Source organism: Mesoplodon densirostris, chromosome 2, assembly GCF_025265405.1.
Source record: "Mesoplodon densirostris isolate mMesDen1 chromosome 2, mMesDen1 primary haplotype, whole genome shotgun sequence".
NCBI classification, from domain to species: Eukaryota; Metazoa; Chordata; class Mammalia; order Artiodactyla; family Ziphiidae; genus Mesoplodon; species Mesoplodon densirostris.
In genome coordinates this window covers 83,577,885-83,599,515 of record NC_082662.1, presented here as the reverse complement: position 1 = coordinate 83,599,515, position 21,631 = coordinate 83,577,885, and the positions used below count along the sequence as shown (strand labels likewise).

The 21,631-nt window shown below is 34.0% G+C and overlaps 1 protein-coding gene across 8 annotated transcripts in view; it reads left to right on the top strand.

Annotated features, from left to right (window-relative positions):
- Positions 1 to 21,631, top strand: part of EVI5 (ecotropic viral integration site 5) — a 240,978-nt gene that overhangs the window by 171,086 nt on the left and 48,261 nt on the right. For all 8 annotated transcript variants that reach the window (XM_060090121.1, XM_060090122.1, XM_060090119.1 and 5 more), the window contains one exon: positions 867 to 962. In XM_060090121.1, coding sequence (XP_059946104.1) covers positions 867 to 962 — 96 coding nt within the window. The remainder of the gene's footprint in view (positions 1 to 866; positions 963 to 21,631) is intronic.

Genomic DNA, 21,631 nt, shown 5'->3' with positions numbered 1-21,631 from the left:
TAATTTAAAAGTTTAGTTATTATATTTTTACTAAATTTAGTATTTTTTTAATTTTTGGTATTATATTACTGTCAGGTGCTAAATTTCTCCTGTGGTCACCATGATGCACATTTTTGATACTAAGTGATTGCTAAATTTCAACTGAAGTTAATGAAGGAGCAAAATATTTTTGTATACCCCATTTTCCTCTGTCTTCATATTTTGTTACTTCTGGATCATTATTATTTAGCATGGATATTGTAGAATACAATTTTAGAGCTTTTCGTTTGTGAAATTTTGAAGTGGTAGAATTGATATTATGCTTTTCCTAGGAAGATTAGAATTACGATATAATCTAAATTCTATTACTCTGCTTTGTAGTGTAATGTAAATACTCATTAAAGTTCATTGCCTCAGAAAAAATGTAGTATAATGTAAATACTCATTAACTTTCATGGCCTCAGAAAAAATGTAATTTTAAAAATATTATCTAGCTCTCATACTCTTAGTGTTTATATTCCCTGTTAATCTGTTGTCCTAGTTACGTGTTTGAAAGTTCTCAATAATTGTTTTTGGTTAAAAAATTAACAGCTTTCACAGTCACCAGTAATTTTAATCGTTTTAATTAAATTAACTTTTAATTTAAAAGTTTGAGCAATATATATATATATGTGTGTGTGTGTGTGGTTTTAAAGATGGAATGCTATTCTATACATTTATTCTTCATTTTATACCAAGTTCAGGATATAATGGCATTTTTTCTCTCATTTAATCATGGGTTTATTTGTCACTTTCTAAATTTGAGGCATGTTACAAGTGTTTATGTTTTATTAATGGTTTGGTTTATTATATGATTTATTTTTGGTTTGTTTTGTTTACCACCCTAGAACAAGGAAGAAGTGATGGCTGTGAGACTTCGGGAAGCAGATAGCATAGCTGCTGTGGCTGAACTACAACAGCACATTGCTGAGCTTGAAATCCAGGTAATACATGAAAATAATAAAGTACATGTAAAAATAATGCAGTTATTTCCCCTTCCCTCTGCACCTGAATAGTGACTTATGTCTTCATCCTAATGACTGTGCTTCTATTTTCAACACTACTCATTTCCAAGTCCATTTTTTTCTATTGTGGTAAAAATACACGTATTGCGGTAAAATTTACAATTTTAATGTATACAGTCTGTGACATTAAGTGCATTCTCATTGTTGTGCAGCAATTTCCAGAACTCTTCACCTTGCAAAACTGAAACTTTGTACCCATTAAACAACTCCCCATTCCCCTCTTTCCTCAACCCCTGGAAACCACCATTGTACTTTCTGTCTCTGAATTTGACTACTCTAAGTATCTTATATAAGTATTGATAAAATCATAGGATATTTGTCTTTCTGTGACTGGCTTATTTCACTTAGCATAACGTCATCAAGGTTCATTTATGTTGTAATATGTGTCAGAATTTCCTTCCTTTTTAAGGCTGAATAATATTCTGTTGTGTGTGCATACTACGTTTTGTTTATCCATTCATTCGTTGATGAACACTTAGATTGCTTCTACCTTTTGGCTATTGTGAATAATGCTGCTATGAATGTGAGTGTACAAATAGCTGTTTGAATCCTTGTTTTCATTTCTGTTTTCATTCATACCCAGAAGTGGAATTGCTGAATCAGGTGGTAATTCTATGTTTAATTTTCTGAGGAATTGTTATACTGTTTTCCACAGCAGCTGCACCATTTTACATTCCCACCAGCAATGCACAGGGACTAGTTTTTCCACATCCTCACCAATACTTGTTAATTTTCTGGGTTGTTTGTTTTTTTTTAATACCCATCCTAATGGGTATGAAGTGGTACCTCATTGTGGTTTTGATTTGCGTTTCTCTGATGATTAATAATGTTGACCATTTTTTCATTGTGCTTATTTGCCATTATGTCTTTAGAGAAATGGCAGTTCAAGTCCTTTGCCCAGTTTTTAAATGGGTTGTTGTTGAGTTGTGGAAGTTTCTTATATATTCTCAATGTCAATCCTATATCAGATATAAACAGATATTTTTGTAGATATTTCCTCTCATTCTGTGGGCTGCAGAATTTTCTTAGCACCACCCTCTTTTGACTCTCTTCTTTCTTGTTGAACTTTGTTTTCAGTCCTTTTTTCTCAGTTCTGAGTGTTTGTATTCCTCTGAGCATCCAAGTTTTTTGGCTTTTTAAAAACTACTCAGCGTACAACAATGAATTCTAATCTATCTCCATCCTAGCATGTTCCCCTAATCAATAATCTTACACCTTTAAAAACAAATTATGAAGACAAACAGAAAAGTTCATAAAACAAAGCTACATTATAATATGTATAAAAACAGTATCCATGTAACCACTACTTGGTCAAGATACAGAATATTGCCTATATTCCAGAAGTCTACCCAATCACACCCTTTTCCCTTATCCTGAATTTTATATCAGTCACTCCTCTACTTTTCCTTTTAGTGGTGTCATCTTTGTATGCATCTCTCATCCACACAGTTTAGTTTTCCCTATTTCTGAATTTCGTATAGAGTCATGCTGAATATTTTCATTTGTGTCTCTTCTCTCTTTGTTCAGCACTGTTTTAATGAGTCATGATTTTTATTGTTGCAACATGTTCCATTTCATGAATATGTCACAGCATACATATCCACTCTGATATTAGTGGTCATTTGTAAATTTCCAGATTGGGACTGTTATACACAATGCTGAGATCGTAAGCAATCTTGTACACTATACTGACTACGTGTGCACATGTTTCTGTAGCATGATGCCAGGGTGTGGAATGGCTGGGTCCTAAAGCATGCAGATCTTCAGTTTTATTTTCCAAAGTGTTTGTACCACTTTAACTGCCAACCACAGCCTACGAAAGTCCTGTTGTTCCACATCCTCCCCAACACTTGGTGGTGTCAGATGCTTTAATTTGTGCCAGTCTGGTGGATATGCAATGGTATTTCATCATGGTTTTAATTTGTATTTGCTGGATTACTAATGAGGTTGGCAGTTTGGATTTCATCTTTTATAAAGTGCCTATTAAAGTCTTTTGTGTATGTTTTTCTTTAGGATTAACTTTTTCTTATGTACGCGTAGTTCTTTCTAAGTTGATGTTATGTTTTACAGATAGCTACTCCCACTTTGTAACTTGTCATTTGTCGTTGTTGTTTTTAATTTATTGTGTCTTTTGATCAGTAGACCAGTATGTTTAATGGACAGTAGAGAACTCCTCCTGGAACTTGTACAGAAACTTCAAATTCAACACGTTTAAAATCAAATGTGTTCCTATTCCAGCCAAAATGTTTTTATTCTTTTGTATCTCAAGTCTTGTTCAGTGGTATCATCTCGTCTTGAATTATTCAGCTTAGTAGGAACTTCACTTATGCTTTTCTTTTTTTTTTTTTTTTTTTGCGGTAAGCGGGCCTCTCACTGTTGTGGCCTCTCCCGTTGCGGAGCATAGGCTCCGGACACGCGGGCTCAGCGGCCATGGCTCACGGGCCCAGCCACTCTGCAGCATGTGGGATCTTCCCGGACCAGGGCACGAACCCGTGTCCCCTGCATCGGCAGGCGGACTCTCAACCACTGCGCCACCAGGGAAGCCCCACTTATGCTTTTCTTAACGTTATGCCATATTTATCAAGGCTACGTATGCAAACTTTCAACTTTACTTGAGAGTACCAAATTATTTTTACAAAGTGCTTCTGCTAGTTAACATTCCTACCAGCATTTCACCTGCTCACCTACTCATATAGATTTGCCTTCAGATAATTCTTAATAATTCATACAGGTTAAAGTACCATGTCCGACTCTTCAATTTCTTCAAAAGATAAAAGTCGTGAGTAAATCTAAAACTCAATCAAAGGTAATTTTACTCATTTCATAAACTTTAAAAAAAATCTTTCATGGCCTTGCTATTCCCCCCGCCACTCCCTTCATTCATCTGCCTTCGTCCCCACCTGAACGTCACAACTTCCTGTCCAGCTTCTTTTCTCCAGCCTGAGCTCTTCCACAGAGCCACCAGAATTTTCTTTCTAAAATATAAAAAACCTTATCTTTTCATTATTGTCCAGACTTGCACTTCTAGCCTCTTCTTTGACCATTACCACCCCATCCTCTCTCCCTACCTCCTACACACACACACACACACACACACACACACCTCTTTACAAAGTTTTTATATTCTTTTAAAATTCTGTATCATTCTACATGCTATTATGTCTTCAAAAAATTGCTGTGTTTTTCTGTATCCCCTAGTCCTCTGCTTTTTAGGTGTTTCTGCTTACTGAGTTCTCCTTGGCTAGTTTACCATTAAGACATTTGATAAATGTGTTTTCAGTAAACATCTTAATGATTCAAACTTCATTCATTCATTTATTTATTATATGCAGGTTAAGATCCATAAATAGATCTTTTGGTAAAACCTGAAACTCCTTTTCAAGTATAAGAGTAACACACTTTAGGTTATTTTTATTCATGGAAATATCTTCGATCATTTTCAAGTTCCACTAGGGGGAGAACTCAACTTAGTCCAATATTTTTGTACTTCAGATCTCTTCAGACCAACTCTTCCAATTACTCTTGTTCTCTTGTGAATAAAACTTTTTCCCACAAACCAAATTCTTTCAAACCCTTCATTTAATAAATTACATGACTATGTAATTAGTTATTGATAAAATTAAAGCCTGCTTTTTTAAATGTAGTTATGAAAATTGTACTTTTGTGAATGTCTCATTTAGATGAGGAAATACTCATTTTTATACACACTGTAGCATTCTGTAGTAGATATACTTATGAGGTTGAAGTTTATTAAATTTATTTTCAAAGATCCTTCAGTCAACTTGAAACTTTCAGGTCTGGTTTAAAGTTCATAATCACCACCCTCTGCATGTTAATCTGAGATAACTACATTTGTAATATACTTAATGTTCTTTATAATAATGCCATTTCCACCATCTTTGGAGGAGCTGTTTTATATTAGTCTCAGAGTGAATTTAACCTTTTTTAAAGTGTAGCAGCTTTCAGGTTTTAGCCATTTTCCTGAACTATTTGTAAAAGTTATTGCTGAGGTTTCCTCCTTCTCAAACAGAATTACACTTCTTGATGGATTTTAGTCACCATCTACTGTAATACTTATTTAGAGCAGATCATACCCCTATAATAGAATTAAGAGGTTGAACTCCAAGGTGCCATGAAATATTTAAAAATATGATATCATGTATATCATTTTAATATTTTTTGACAATTCAGTTATAATGAACTTTAAATACTGTATAATCTCGCTTCATTCAGATCTATTGTTTTCTTACATAAAGCTCCTTTGGCCAAATTTCTATCTAAAATAATATTCATATCCTAATCACTGTACTCTTATGCTGCTTTATATTTCTTCAAAACAATTATTTCTTGCCATAAGTTATGCATGTTTGTTATTGTTGTCCACATCCCGCACCAGAATGGAAGCTCCGTAAGAGAGGAATTTTTGCCTGTTTTATTCAGTTGCTGTATTTCTCAGTGTCGGTATATAATGCTTAGTATATAACCATCATTCAAATATTTGTATTTGAAGAAATTAGTTTAATAATTTGCTCATCTGTTGTTTTTACAATAAGTGACTTTTAATGTATGTAATTTGAGCATTCAAATTTTTTAAATTCAGAGATTATCACTGTATTCACACATGCATCAATTTGCATTTTTTTAATCATTAGGTCACTACTGGCTAGGAAGGATAAAATGAATTCAGACTCTGCCTAAGTGCATTTATCATTATACAGAAGGAATGATTGAGTTTGGGTCCCTTCTTTGCAATATCATTGAGTAGAATTTAAACCTCTGAAAATTTATGTACATTTATTGGTGTTAATGGCTTTAATTACATGTGAGAGGATGCCAATTGTTATCTTTTAAAGGAGAATTTTTTTTCTTCCTACTTGTACATATACTTTACAAGCTAATTGAATGGCTCAGCCTAAGTGGAATTTCTATAAGTAGCCTGCAAAAATAAATATGACATACCCTGATCAGAATAGAAAGAGTCAATAAATTTAATTTATTATTGGGAACAAGAGGATTTTAGAATCCTAAATAACTCTGTGGTCACAACTTTTATCTTTCTGTTTTCTTATAATTGCTAGAGATTTTGTTGATTGGTTGAGAGTATAGATTTTGAAGACAAACTACTTATTAGCTGTCTTGTCTGACAAGTTATTTAACCTGATTTTGAATTTTTTGAATTTACTCGTTCAAAACTAAGGATCCTAAAGTTATTTGCTTTAGAATTGGTATTAAATGAGAAAGCATGTGTCAAGTGTTCTTTCCTCCCTAACTAGTTTCCAGCAAATCAGCTTATCAATGACCTTTTATAAAAGATCACACTCAGCATTGTAAGGGCTTCCAAAAATTACAACCAGAATGGAAAGTGCAGAAAGTCCTTTGAGTTCCCTTCAAGGTAGTGTTTATCCACCCCAGATAATGAATTTATCCCTTTCCAAGAATTAGATATAGCTGCAAATTAAGAATTGTTTTGGCTGGTTTTTTTTTTTTTTTTTTGATTGAACTTGTTTCTGTCCAGTGTAAGCCTTGTTTACCTTACTCTTCATTTTTTATGTATTTACCATGTTTTACCGTATTATCTGTAACTTTTCTTCCAGAATACTAATAATTAAAGTATTAATAGCTAGCATCATTGAATACTTAAAACATGCCAGGCAGTACTATTAGCCATTTAAATATATTCACTTATTTAATCTTTACATATGACATTATTGTTAATATCCCTATTTTATAGTGGAGGAAACGGAAGCATAAAGAAGATTTTTAAATGAGATTTTGTTGTATGTTTAAGAACCCACTCTAACTTAAATTCTTTCCAGGATTAAAATGAAAATTTTTTTCTTTAGTATTACAGGTACTGTTGTGTTAGTTATATGGATTTTCTTGGTAGATCACCTGCCTCTTATAACTTTGTTACTACTGGTTCCCTTTTCCTCACTTAAATCTTTCAGTAGCTTCCCATGGCTTTCGGGACACAGTTCAAATTCTGGCTGTACTCACGAGCCCTTTCCTGCTCTGATTCTTGCTTCCCTTTCTAGCTTCATTTCCTGCTTTTCCCAGCATATACCTGTGCTTGAGCCATAATAAACTAGTTAAGAACTCTTTAAATATGTCATTGAGATTCACTCTGTTTTTCTTCTCTCCTCCTTTGATCTTGCTTATCATTTCAAAGGTCAGATTAAGTTTGACACGCTGTGATCAGCCTTCCCTGATGATGCCAATCCAGCCAATTTTGTTGTGTCTCTGCTGTTTAGCCCCCTCTGTTATAGATCTCTCTTTTACCATCTCACATTATTTTAATCATTCTCATTTAAAAGCCTAGAGGTGAAGAAGAGATTAAATTATTAATTTAAATGGGTATCAGTTTCAATTCAGCAGATACTTATGGGATACCTACTATGTGCTAGTCACTACTCTACACACTTTATAAGAATTAGTGAACAAAACACACGAAAAGTCCCTTTCCTCATCAAGCTTAATGGTAGAGGAAGAAGTAGGATGAACAAAATAAATGAATCATATAGTGTGTAATTTAGAAGATGATGAATACAATGGAGAGGAAAATGTAGGAAAAGGAGAGGGTTGGGGTGTAGGAGAGGGTTGGGGTGTTGAGCGTAGGGTACCATTGCTATTTTAAATAATGTGGTCAGGCAAGGCTCAATAGAAGGGGATATTTAAACAAATATTCATGCAGATTTGTGGTAGAAATACCCTGCTAAGGGAATAGTAAGGACAAAGGGCCTAAAGCCAGGGGCATCTCTGAGACCCTGAGTGGAGTAAGAGAGGAAGTTAGAGGAAGTATGAGAGGTAAATAGGGCAGATTACATAGGGCCTAAGAACTTTGACCCTTCTCTGAGTAAGGTAGAAAGTCATGGGAGGGTTTTGAGCATAGGAGTCATCAGTTAGATGACATTTAAACCTATTAAAAGGATTCATTTGAACTTGATTCAGAAAAAAATGCTTGTAGGAATTCATAGTATTTAGATGGGAGGAAATGGTGGTTAAAAATTGTTTCCTCCTCCTCTTAGTGGAATTTTCCACCTTTATTCTATTGATCCAAATGTTATTTATTAGTTGAGGACTTTATTTTAACGTTAATGCTAAATCACACTTTCTCCACTTTGCAAGTGGTGGAACAAAACACCGAAAAGTTAATTTTTGCTCAGTTAGTTGAGGAAAATAGATGAAAACTGAACCCAAGCCTTGTGATATTTAACCTGGAATTGAGTTTGTGTTTTGATTTTTATAAAGATAAACATATTAATTTGTCATAACCATATTAAAAGCTTCTGTGGGCTGAGCACATCTATAAAGTTAATGCTGCTTTGTTATAAATAATGAAAAGTTTTAAGTTTAAAACAGTTTAGTTCTACGCAAATCCAACTTTGTGTACTTTTCCTGGTACCCAGTTAACATTTACCCATTTTCATTACTTTGCCCAACAGATAACCTCTAGGGATGCCTCAGATGGGCAAAACCCCAACCGCTCTTGGCTTAAGAAACACCCACTCAAAATTCTGTTCTGACATAAAATGAGGGAGTTAGATTTAAATCAGTGTGCCCAGCTCAGTATGCAGTTTTGACAGAGATAGAGAGGAAGTGATAAAAATCTTTACCATTTAACAAAAATTTTAATAATGTAAAATTACAATGACATTACTAAAGGATGGAGTTTAGCATGAAGCTTTGTGATCAGTTTGTGCTTTCTAATTTCCTGAGCTTATTTGTTAATAGTTTCACAGCAGGTGGTAGTTTATATGCCGCCTCTTGACTAACAAACTTCTTTTTGGAGGACTTTTTTTTCCCCCTTTAAGTACAGTGGTTTCTGTTTTGAGCAACTTATTTAAACATTAAAATATTTTTCATTTTTCTTTAATTTTTCTCAAAATTTTAAGCATTTTTAAATTAGAAATATAACTTCTATAATCTTATCTAGTCTTAATGCTGATTCTCAACAAAGGGAGTTAGGTATACAGAATGTTTTACTCAGCTTGCTATCTGGTCATTAGGTATTAAAAACTATGTTAAAAAATTTTTTTTAACTGAAGTGCTCAGAGATGATTCTCTGATCTCCAACTTTAGTATGCAGTTAAATATAAAGAGAGTAAGTATCTAGAGGTTTTTAAATTTGCTATATCTAAGAATGAAGGATATCTTTCACTTACCCAAGACCAGTTCATAATAGTATCTAAAGAATTAGTGAAGATAGGGTAGACCCTTAAAGTACCATGCTACCAGTGATCATCTTGGTGTTATTAAAATTAGTTTAGAGAATTCCCTGGCGGTCCAGTGCTGAGGACTTGGCACTTTCACTGCTATGGCCCGGGTTCAATACCTGGTAGGGGAACTAAGATCCCTCAAGCCATGTGGCATGGCCAAAAAATTTTTTAAATAAAAATAAAAATTAGTTTATGTGCACCTAGCACACAGATCTTGGTTTCTAATACCATTCTCCAATAACAGAAACCAAGGTTCCTGAGAAAAATAGTCCTGATTCCAGGACTAGGACAGGAAATATACAAGATGAGCCTGGAGTATCTTGCAGTGTCAGAAAGTAAGGAAGTGTTCCAAAACAAAACAAAAGGAAACCCTACATTAACAGGAATACGTTAAAGGGACAGAGAGGAGCCAACTGAAAAAGCTCCCAGTGGCCCAGGTGGAACAATATTTAAAATAGGAAAAAATAATTAACATTGTAGTGGATTATAATTCAAGGTATAAAATAAATATCCATGGATCCATACTGATATCAGTAATGATTGAATAAATTAATAAATGAGGAAGAAGAGATAAATCTCTATGCAGAAGAATTCCAAATAACTTTTGTAGATACTGTGCCTTCAGAAGGGAAACATAAATTTCTATTCTTTTAAGTGCAGCCTGTGCACAGTGACTTCCTTCCAAGGGGTCCAGTATGGAAAGGGTAAGGGAAAAAAGTAACTTTTTTGGAGAAACCTGACAAACACTACCTCACCCAGATGATCAAATCAGCATCAACAGTTGTAAATTACACTGCTAGTAATATACTCTTGATAGGATGTGATGAAATGGCACTTTACCTCTGTGGTCTTCCAGTAGCCCATAATCACATTCTTACTGTGAGAAGAATATCAGAGAAATTTCGATAGTAGGGCATCTGGCAAAACACCTGACCAGTACTCCTCTAAGCTGTCAAGGTCATCAAAAACATAGAAAGTCTGAGAAATTGTCCCAGCCAAGAGAAACCTAAGGAGACATGACAACTAAATGTAATGTGGTATCCTGCATAGGATCCTAGAACAGAAAAAGGACATTGGGTTTAAAAAAACAAAAAAAACCCTAAGAAAATTTGAATAAACTTTGGACTTCAGTTAGTAACAATCTATCGATATTAGTTCATTAATTGTAACAACATGGAAGATATTAATAACGGGAAACAGTGCAAGGGAGTATATAGTACTCTTATCCTCTCAATTTTTCTGTAAATCTAAAGCTGTTTGAGGAAAGTCTGTTACAAAAAGTAGTTTATGGGAATTTCCTGGCGGTTCAGTGGCTAGGACTCCACACTTTCACTGCCAGGGGCCTGGGTTCAATCCCTGGTCAAGGAACTAAGATCCCACAAACTGTGTGGTGTGGCCAAAAAAAAAAAAAAAAAAAAAAAAATTTTTTTTTTAAATTAAAAAATAGTTCATATAATTCCACGGTTTTTAGGAGCCCCTGGAATTAGATAGAATTTTAAGTATTGGTCACAAAATTTGAAATGTGTTTAATTAAACTGACTTATAAGAAATATTTTCTAGCTTTTGGACCTTGTGCAAATGCTGATTTTTCATGTGTGTATTTAGCTGATCCTGTAAGAAACATCACTTTAACGATGTGTGGGATGTATTTCTCTTCTGAAATGGAATTAAATCAGTCTTAGTAGTGAGTAAAAATTTTGATTTATTTCCTCCCTTCCATACTTTTCAACTTACCTTATTATTTCTTAAAAGTATTTATATGTACTTTTTTTCTAGTTACTAAAACATAAAGAATAGTCAAACCTTTTTGTCTGTGACTTGAAATTACAGGAAACTGTTTTAGAAACTTACCAATAGTACATGATATGAGTATGATTTGGTTTTAGATGTTTCAAATGAGTCACCTTGAAGTCATGGAGAGGCTACCATTTACCACATTTACTATTCTGATTAATTTTTCTTAAGGCAAAGTACAAATCAGTAAAAACTTACTAAAGCTTAGTGATTGCTATTGATGTTTCAGTAAGGTTATGTTGATTAATCACGGTGATTGCTTATCGAATGTCACAGACTTACTCAAATCATTGTGTTTTCTGCTACTATCATCATCTCATATGCAGTTATAATTTGCTTAATATAGCTTGCTTTAATTGAAAATATCAAATTAGAACTTAGAAATTGTGCTCCTGCTGCTGCAAGTTAATATGGTTTCCTCTGTGACCGTTGAACATAGTTTCATAATATAGCCTTGAAAAAAAGCATTATTTAACCTTTAAAATAGTCAAGATAATGCCTTTTAATGGTCTCTAAAATAGTTAAACTTTTACAAAGGAGAGAGAGAGCTTGTATATATCTTTCTGTAGCATAATCTCTCTTTTTGTTACATTTTCTCATCTGTGGGTGTAATTTAAAATATTTTTTTAATGTAAGCTTTACACTTGCATTTGAGACTAAGCAACCTGCATTGTGTCATGACCCTTCTAATACCACAAACCTTCTGTAATACTACTCCCAGTGAAAAACCCACATCCTATGTATAACCTTAGATTTATTTTGAAATCTCTATGAAGAGCGCACAGAGAGATTACTAATTGTTTCTGTTATTTCCTTTAAGGGTGTGATGTCTATTTGTAAACCATGTTTTAAGTTTTACTTTGTCAGGCTTAAAATGTTAAAGTATATTAAGTATTGATTTCCTATTCTAAAGTTACTATATAAAAATTTAATAACTAACGATAAGTTTCAGTTCAGAATTGGGTGGTATGTTAGACATTTGTAGGGTGTTCAAGAAAGGAAAAAGCAGTGGTACTTGCAGTAGCCAATATTTCTAATACCACTGGCCAGCACAGTACTAGTAAACAATTGCAAATTTTAACACTAAGCAACATTTTTTCCCGTTTTATTCCTGTTCTTTTATTATTTCCTTTCATCTGTTTTAGCTTTGGTGTGTGTTCTTTATGTAACTTCTTAAGATGGATGCATAAATCTAACATTATTATTTAAAAACATGGATAACTACTCATTATTAGGAGAATGGTTAAACCATAGTAGATCCATATTTGGAAGTCTGTATCTTTAAGAAAGAATAAAGAAAGATCTGCAAGACATAATAATGAGAAAAATTATAGAATGTAGTGATAATTCCATTTGTGTATGTTAAAAAGTATATGTGTGTGTGTATGTGTTTAAGTAGATTGGGATGTCTCCTGTGATACCTATCAAAGCTCCCTCTGGGGAGCGTAAAGGGCTTGGTGCAAAAGAGAAAGGGAAACTTCAGTTTTTATACCATATGAATTTATATGATTACCATTATAATTTTTTAATGTACGTACATTAAAATAACTTGAGGTAACCATTGCTAGAATGGAAATAAGAATCAGCGCTTGCAAGTAATTATTGGAAAACAGCAATGTAGAAAACTTGGTCAACCTAGCAAAAATGCCACCCTCCTTCTCTGGCCTTAAAGTCTTGAGCTGTCTGTCTCCTGCCTACTTCTCTGACTGCATCGTAAACCACACTCCCCTTCATGTCATGCTCTAGCAACACCAACTTTATTTTTGTTTCTAGAACCAAACTCATTCATTCCTACAGGCTTTTGCTCTTGCTCTTGCTCTTCCCTACATTTGGAATGCTATGCTCCTTGATCTTCCCATGGCTGGTTCCTTCTCATCATTTATATATCAACTTAAAAGTCACCAAGTCATAGAGATTTTCCCTGACCACCTTTGTAAAGTAGGAGCCTAATGCCGTAACTCTATTTCATCATTGTGTTTCATATTATTTGTAGCTCTTATTAGTGTCTGAAATTACCTTCACTTTAAAAATCAACTCACACCCACATGTAATATATTAGAACCTGGTTTGTCTTACATACTGCTGTATGCCTTGTGCCTGGCATGTAACAGGTGATCAAAAAATAATTGTTGAGGGCTTCCCTGGTGGCGCAGTGGTTGAGAGTCCGCCTGCCGATGCAGGGGAACACGGGTTTGTGCCCCGGTCCGGGAAGATCCCACATGCCGCAGAGTGGCTGGGCCCGTGAGCCATGGCCGCTGAGCCTGCGCATCTGGAGCCTGTACTCTGCAACGGGAGAGGCCGCAACAGTGAGAGAGGCCCGCGTACCACCAAAAAAAAAAAAAATTGTTGAATGAATCTTAGGTGGCAGCCATGTACATGAGAATTTAATATTATTATGCCATAACGACAGGTAGGTTCAAAGTACCGTTTTTTTTATTGAAGTATAGTTGATGTACAATATTACATAAATTTCAGGTGTAAAGATTCATTTGTTTAAATGCTGCCCCAGAGGTGGACTGAAACTGATCCCATAATTTCCTACCTCAACCGTCTAACAAAATAGTAAATTTTTTTTTAAGGCAAATACTTTCCCACTAAAAGCAGCCTGAGAGGAAAAGGATCTTACCCTAACGCAATAAACTTTAAAAGTGACAGCTAAGGAAAGAAATAAACTATTTAAGAGCAGAGAATCCTAGCAGGGCTTGGCTTCTAACCTCAACTATCTCCCTCTCTCCTATGTCACCACGCTGTATATATAGGTAAGTCAGCAAAACCCCTGGAAGATTCAGTCATATCCCAAATGTGGAGAGAAGGAAAATGAGTATGTCTGACTGAGAAGTTGTAGAAACTTCTAGAAGGAACAACCCAGTGAAGGAGATTAGAAAGTGAACATCTGAATCTTAATTAAAGTGAAGGCCCTGGGACAACACACTCTATTTGGGAAATGATCTGAATCCTAAAACCCAGGTTTTGGCATGTATCGCCCCAATTTGGTAATACAGAATATCTAACAGAATCTCAGAAGAATAAAGAGTGCCCCTGTTTAGCCAGGTTCTTCTTTTCCCCATGCTATCCCTCAGGCCATAGAAAAATGGGAACAAACTTGAGCTTGGAGGGCACAGAAAATAGATTTTAAATATGATGGAAAGAGAATTAATAAGTAACTCATATCATTAGAGCATTTAGAATATCTAGACAGTCACCTAGCCATGAGCATGATGAGAAGAAATGGCACAACAACTTGGTTTCTATTATTATAGCAGAGAAAAGAGAAAGAAATACTATTCAGAAACATCCCAACCAAGAAGAAAGGTAATTCAAGGATAAGAGAGGCATTACAATTACTTCCTACTATAAAACAACTAAATGTGAATTTAGTAAAATTAAGAAATCAAAAGGTAAGATAATTAAAAAGTACACTGAGGTAAGAAGGAGGGGATTGTACCACAAGGGAATAAATTGAAGCCCAATACACCATTGTAGAAACCACAAAAGAATAGCCTATTCAATGGACAGTGCTGAAAATTGGAATATTGGCATAGAAGAAAAGCTTGAGATAATAATCACAATGAATATAGAGGTTAAGAATGAAAAACAAGTATATTAGCTAATGCTTATGGACGACAGACAGATAATCTAACACTAAGAATAATTGGTATCCCACAACAAATGGAAAGAAGATATATTCAAAAATAAGAAAGAAGAGGTCCTTGAAATTAATGAAGATTCAAAGATGCAAATTAAAAGAAAACCTTGTGTTCTAGGAAAATTTGACACAGAATGCTCCTTAACACTTAGAGCAAATTACCTACAAAGTTGTATGGGAAGCTTAAGACTTGTCCTCCAGGTTTCTCACAGCATATTCAATGCCAGAAATCAACAGAGCAATGGCTGTGCTGCACTCTCCAATATGATAGCCACTAGCCAGCCAATGTGGTCATAGCCTCATTTTGCACAGTAGCTACTAGCTAACATATTAGACAGTGCAGATGGAGAACATTGCCATCACCACAGAAAGTTATCTTAGTACTAGTCTACAACATTCTGAGTTTGGCTGACCCAAAAATATTATAGCCAAACAATGTGTCATCCAGACATTTTGAAGAAATAGGTTGTCATTTTCCAGTGTGAAAAGATTGCTAGGATACTACTCTCATAATCTTGAAAAAATTACTGGATAGTGAAATCCAGCTTAAAACAAGTCAAAATAAAGAAATATGAAATGTGGGCGCTATTTGAAAAGATGGGTGGTAAATGTTGAATCTGTTTAAATACAGAACTAATACTAAACAAATATGGGAATAATGATTACGAGTGAGAGAGTTTTTTTAAACTAAACTTTGACAGTGTAAAAATAACATAGCTAACAAAAATCTGGAAGTGGAGGGAGAGGGGATATGAAAGCAGGTATAAATGCACTCATATCCCAGCAGGATAGTCAATCAATACCACATACATTTAAAGCATGTAATAAAAATGCAGACTTCTAACATCTTAATGTTTTTTTGTTATCCCTTAAATGTAGAGGTTTTTTTTTTTAAAAAAAGGAAATTACCTCTCATATTGAAGAAACACTTGGCATTCACTGTACTTTCTTTTCCTATCAATTTTAGCTAATATTTAATGTTTAATTTTCATTTTTGTATTTTTAGCACTGCCCAAGTTGCTTAAGGCAAACATATATAATTTTACAGAAACAATTATTTTTCTTAAAAAAAAAATCTGGCTGCATGTATTCCAAGATGTTAACATTGATCAATTCTGAGGAGTATGAATAGAAATGATTGTTACTCTCTTTATGTTTTTTTTTTCAGTTAAAATATTTTTCCTATTTTTTTCTACTGTATTAATCACAACCAGGCCAGACCACCTCATTGAAATAGTTGAGGAAGGAAATTAATTTTATAGTATGAGTTACTAATTTGAAATTTATAAAGTATTATTGATATTATCTTTACATGGGCTATCTTTGATTTATCTTTTGTTTGTTTGTTTTGTTTTTTTTTCCCGCTGAGCTGCACAGCATGCGGGATCTTAGTTCCCCAACCCGTACCCCCTGCAGTGGAAGGTGAATTCTTAACCACTGGACCTCCAGGGAAGTCCCCCTATCAAGTTCTAATACTCTAATAGTCTAATAAGTTGATAAAGATGCTTTTTGGCAAGATCATCTCTGCATGGATCCTTTAAACAGGTCACAGAAAAGCATGTTTTATCCATGAGGTAAATATATAAGAGCCATGTATATGGTCATCTGATGCTAAGGAAGGTTCATGAGAAATTTTGACAGCTAAGGACTAAACTCCCCAACTTTGGCTTACTAACACTCTGTACAGAGGGTCCAGAAAAAGATAAATGAGTATCATAAGCAACACCAAGTTTGGAAAAATAATTCTAGCACATATCCTGCTGTGATTTGTCTTACAATTAAGGCACTAGGAATGAAATCTGGTTTCTATCCCTGGCTAGCCATGTGATCCTTGACAGGTAAGCCACTAGTCTGTCTAATCTTCTAGTGTTGTTGAGGCCAGACTGTGCTTCGATCAAACCACCTGTGAGGACAATAATCAGGTAAAGCACCAGGCCAAAAGAGAGGGCTTGTTATTAGTCTGTCAGTCTGGAGGAAATTTGGCTAAGAGAAAGAAGTGATGATAAGAACCCAGAGGATGGAAATAACAGGCCTAGATCGTAATCGTCATCAAGCTGGGAGAAGACAATCTAGAGAAATAAAAGTGATGGGTAGTAGAATGACAAAGTGATGAAATGATGTTTGCATAGATCTAGAAAGACTTTTTGTAACTAATTCTTCAAAAGTCTTGGTTTCTCAAGACAGTACTCCCCAAAAGGGTTTGTCATGTGTTAACTCAGCCTGGCATAACAGTGTTTATCCTTAGTAAATGGGATACATTACCATATATCCTTTCCTCATAAGGAAAAAGTGAGACAGAAGCTGCTTTACAGTGCACAAGACTACCTATTTGGAGTTTAAGTTTGTGGTATTAGAAACAAAAAGCAAAACCAAGAAATAAAAATAGAGATAAATCTTTCACTGAGATGATAACACCCATGACATGGAATATAAGGGTATTAAAATATGACAGTTCCACCTCTCCAGAAGGTGAATCACATTTTCTTCAGTTACACAGTTTTCCAGCTGTGAGCACTCTCTCAGTGAGCAAGATAAAGCTTAATGAGTGGTTGTTTTATGCTTTCTTTTATGACAAGTCTTCTCTTTCTTAGAGATTTCTTTGTGATGAACACTATGCTTTTCCCAGAATTTAAAGTCATCTACCTACTTTATAGAATATTTTTACAAAGAAACAAATGACAGGCTGAAAGGGTTTTGTATGTTTAAAGTGATGTTAAATATAGAGAGTTCTTTGGACCTCATAGGAGTGAAATGCTAAACACGTTAATCTATTAGTAAGAGGCAAAAAATCGTAACTGCTAATATTTATTATGTTTATCTTTTACCAAATACATATAAATAGTAGAATAAATATTTACAAGGGTAATATATAAAATGCTAAATTCCTATAAATATTCTGAGTCTTTGGCTTCAGATATTTAAAGTTCTGTGCCCATGTCTTCTATATTTACTCCCTTGACCCAACCAACCATTAAATATACATTATATTAGTTTTACTCTGTTACCTGTTTGATGTGAAAAAAAGGAATAAAAACAGTACTTGTTTTAGTTCGAATGGGAAAATTTTCTCTTTCAGCTTTGACTCTTAAAATATCAACAATATCATGGGGAAAAAAGGCAAAAGTACTACTTTAGATTTAAAAAAGGCTAAAGAGATATAATAACCAAGTGTAACCATGAATCTTGGTTCAATTGTGGATAATAATAAAACATTTTGGGCCCTTTTAGGAAAGTTTGAATAGGAAGTACATGTTTAATGATATTGTGAAATTACTATTAATTTAGGTGCCGTAAGGACATTTGGTTACTTTTAGGAGATGCATGCTGAAATATATAGTAGTGAAATGTCATATCTGCAATTTCCATTCAAATGTTTCAGAAAATACACAAATAGGAAAAACAAAAGCAAATTGGCAAAATAGTAATTGGTGACTATAACTAAGGGGTATATGGGTATTGTACTATCATTTCAGCTCTTCTGTAGATTTGAAAATTTTAAAAATTAAAAAGCTAGAGAAAAATTTTGCAAGATGTTAATGATAGACTAGATGCTTTTATATTTCATATAGGGTGCTTTCTGCTACCTTCATCTACACATCTAGTATATTAAGTAGGTGTTAACTGGTTAAATTCTTTAAAAAAACAAACAAAAACAAAAAACAAAAAAAACCCCCTCTAAACAAATAATCTGGTTGTATAGAGCATTAAAAAGCCTATGGCTTGAGACACAGCTTTTTAAAATCTGCTATCTTCCTGTCTAAGGAAGTGTCCTTCCTGTGGCAGGATAGGGGTAAGTTATAACCAGCCTTAAAAACATAGATAAAGAAACAAATAAACAAGAATGGACTCTTAGGCATGCCTATTACAATTTCTCTTTTAAAATGAGGGTAATCCATGAATTTAAACAAACCAGGGCCCCTGCCTCCTCTTTTCTCACTGCCACAATATGTTTTAATGTTGTCCACTGCTAAGCCACACTTTTCTCTCAAACACTTGTTCAAAGCAACTTAACATATTTATCTCAGTTTTGCTGCAACATAACACGCAAAAACATGCTGCTTAGAGCTATATAGTAAACATTTCATGTTTTCTCTTCAATCTTTTAGCTTGATATGCGTTACCATACTTAATTGTTCAACCTTTTTAAATAGTATGTTGGAGTACAGTAGACGTAGGTGAAGGTATTTCTAATTAAAATGTCCACTTTCTGCTGTGACTTACACAAATACATAATTCACTTATTTCCTGCTGACCACAACATTTATGATTTTTCAATCAACAGATTGAAAATATTCAGGTAACAGAATATTTTACATATCCTGAGCACAGTCCATCTCTACGTCATCCTTTCTGTGATTAGAGTTCCCAAAGGTTGCAGGGACAAAAACAGGTGAAGGTATATGCCGAAGGTCGTTAATCAACCGTCTAGGTAGTTGAACACCAGAATCACTGCTCTAAGTAAAATATTCCTCTATACACATTTATATGTGTTATATTAAAGCACATAGCTTTGGGGCTATAACAATCTGTTACCTGATTTAAAAAAAGTTCATTGAGAATTGGACTCCATATTGCCCTTATTTATTGCCATACCTCCTCATAATATTGGTACTTTAAGTTTTAAAAGAATTATTTTGTTGGTCCCCAAATCTTTGGTTTTTCTTCATTCTTTAGAACAATTAGTTTTCAGTCATAGGGGTCATATGTGTGGAATTTTCTCAGATCCTAAACATTTTATTTAGTTCCTCATCATGCATTACCAAACTTTAAATCATATTTTCTGTTTGAGAGCTAGGTTAACTAAGACAGGGATTTGAGTTCAAAATTGAACCAACCTCTGCAGACAGGGAATTGACCAGCTGAAACTATCACAGAAATAATGTGAAGTGAAACTGATAGCAGAATTGAAAGAAATTAAAGAACCCTTGACAGTTTTCCTCTATTTTTGTTTTTAAATATATTCGCTCTGGAAATGTAGAGACTATTTGTAGATAAGTTTATCAGTCTTGGTTATTTACCACATTCACCACTGTGGTAGTTGGAAAAACATCTCTTTTTTTATATGTAAAATTATGCTAAGTAAATTCTGTAATGAGTGTCAACACATAAAATATTAGAGGTTTTTAAGAAATAGGGTAAAAAGCATTTTATAATTGGCATATAAATAGAATTTTGAATTTGTGTTTAAAAAGAATAGTTAATTTTCAAAGATGGTTCAAACCAGTGCGTTTCAAGTGTAGTTTATGTCACGCTGGTTATGTCAGAATCACCACTTGTTTAGCTTTCAAAGTATACTGATTTTCAAGCTCCATTCCCAGACATTTAGAATTCAGTAGGTCAGAAATTGGTTCTCTTAATCTATATGTTTACAAAACTCCCAGAGTGATTTTTTTTTCCATAATCATCATTTGGAATCATTGTTTTAAGCATTTCATAGATTATGTTGTTTATATCATGGTGTTTATTTACTTAGCCATATTTTTTAAAATATTTATTAGTTAGGATGTTTTTATTGCAGGCAACCCAATTCTGGATTCGTTAATGGCGTAAGTAATATGGCTTAAATAATAAAGGGGATTTATTGGCTTACATGCCTGAAAAGTCCAGAAGTAGGGTGTGCTTCAGGAAAAGTTTGGTTTGAGCTCCATTTTGTTGTATTTAACCATGATTCTTAAGGCTCAGCCCTCCTTGTCATTTTTATCTTCAGGAGGTTTTCCTTATTGTGTTAAAATGGCTTAAGGGTGAGCTTTATACCCATACATCGTAATATCCAGAATAAGAAACTGTACCCCATACTTTCCAGGAAAAGTTTTGAGTGTCACACTTTGAGAAACCCCTGAACCAATCACTGTGCAAAATAGATGTGATCATCTTGAGTTAAACCCCACCAATCAGGGCATACCTGTGGAGTTAAGGATCAGGATAATTCCAATTCTATCACCACTTCATAATGAGGGAGAGAAAATTTATGATCCTTCATAAAGAGGGATCTTGAGGTAACAACCATAAAATCTACTACAAAATATTATAGAGACGAACTATAATTTAGCCTGCTCCAAAATTATATTCTGTTTTAATGAAGTACTAATTGTATGATTTAATCATATTGCTTTTTAGTTTCTTAAGTTTTCAGTAAAATGTGAAGAAAGTAGTATCCATTCTAGAGCAAAACATGGATTTTTAAATGAAGAAACATTAAGTAACCTTTGGTAGATATGTGTCTTTTCACTTATGTAAATGAAGAATGGTGTGGACCAAGTGCTTACTTTTTAGCAGGCTGGGGAGGGAGAGGAAATTAATTGCTTTTTATCGATGACTCTTCCTCCCCATATTTTATTATGAAAAATTTCAAACATACAGAAGTTGAAAGAATTGTATAGTGAACATTATAAACTCACCACCTCCATTCTAAAACTAATATTTTGATATATTTGTTTTAAATGTTGCTTTATCAGATACTTATCCATCCACCATTCTAGCTCACTTATATTTTTGATGCATGTCAGAGTAAGTTAAAGTTGTCATACTTTACCCCAGTCACTTAAGCTTGCGTATTATTAACTAGAGTTATTAATGACCTTTTGACTAAGAGGCTCATACATAAAGCTCAGTGGCTTAAGGCCTTAATATGAATTAGATTATTTTAGACTTCATAATGGTAATTCCTAAAATAATCATTCAAAGATAGATCTAAGAGTGAAATATGCATTTAAAACTTTCATAAAGTTACTGTATGCTCTCTTGATATAGTTTCTTTTGCTGTGTGAAAAAAGATATGTATTTAAGGTCTGTTCACTGAAATTACTGACAATTGCCAAAATTGTTTATATGTTGGATCTCTTTAAGTTTGTTATTAGTTTTGCTTAGGAAACCAATTAACTGACAATCTGTTTTTGTTATCAGCTGGACCAAAAGAAAACCTCAAGAAAATG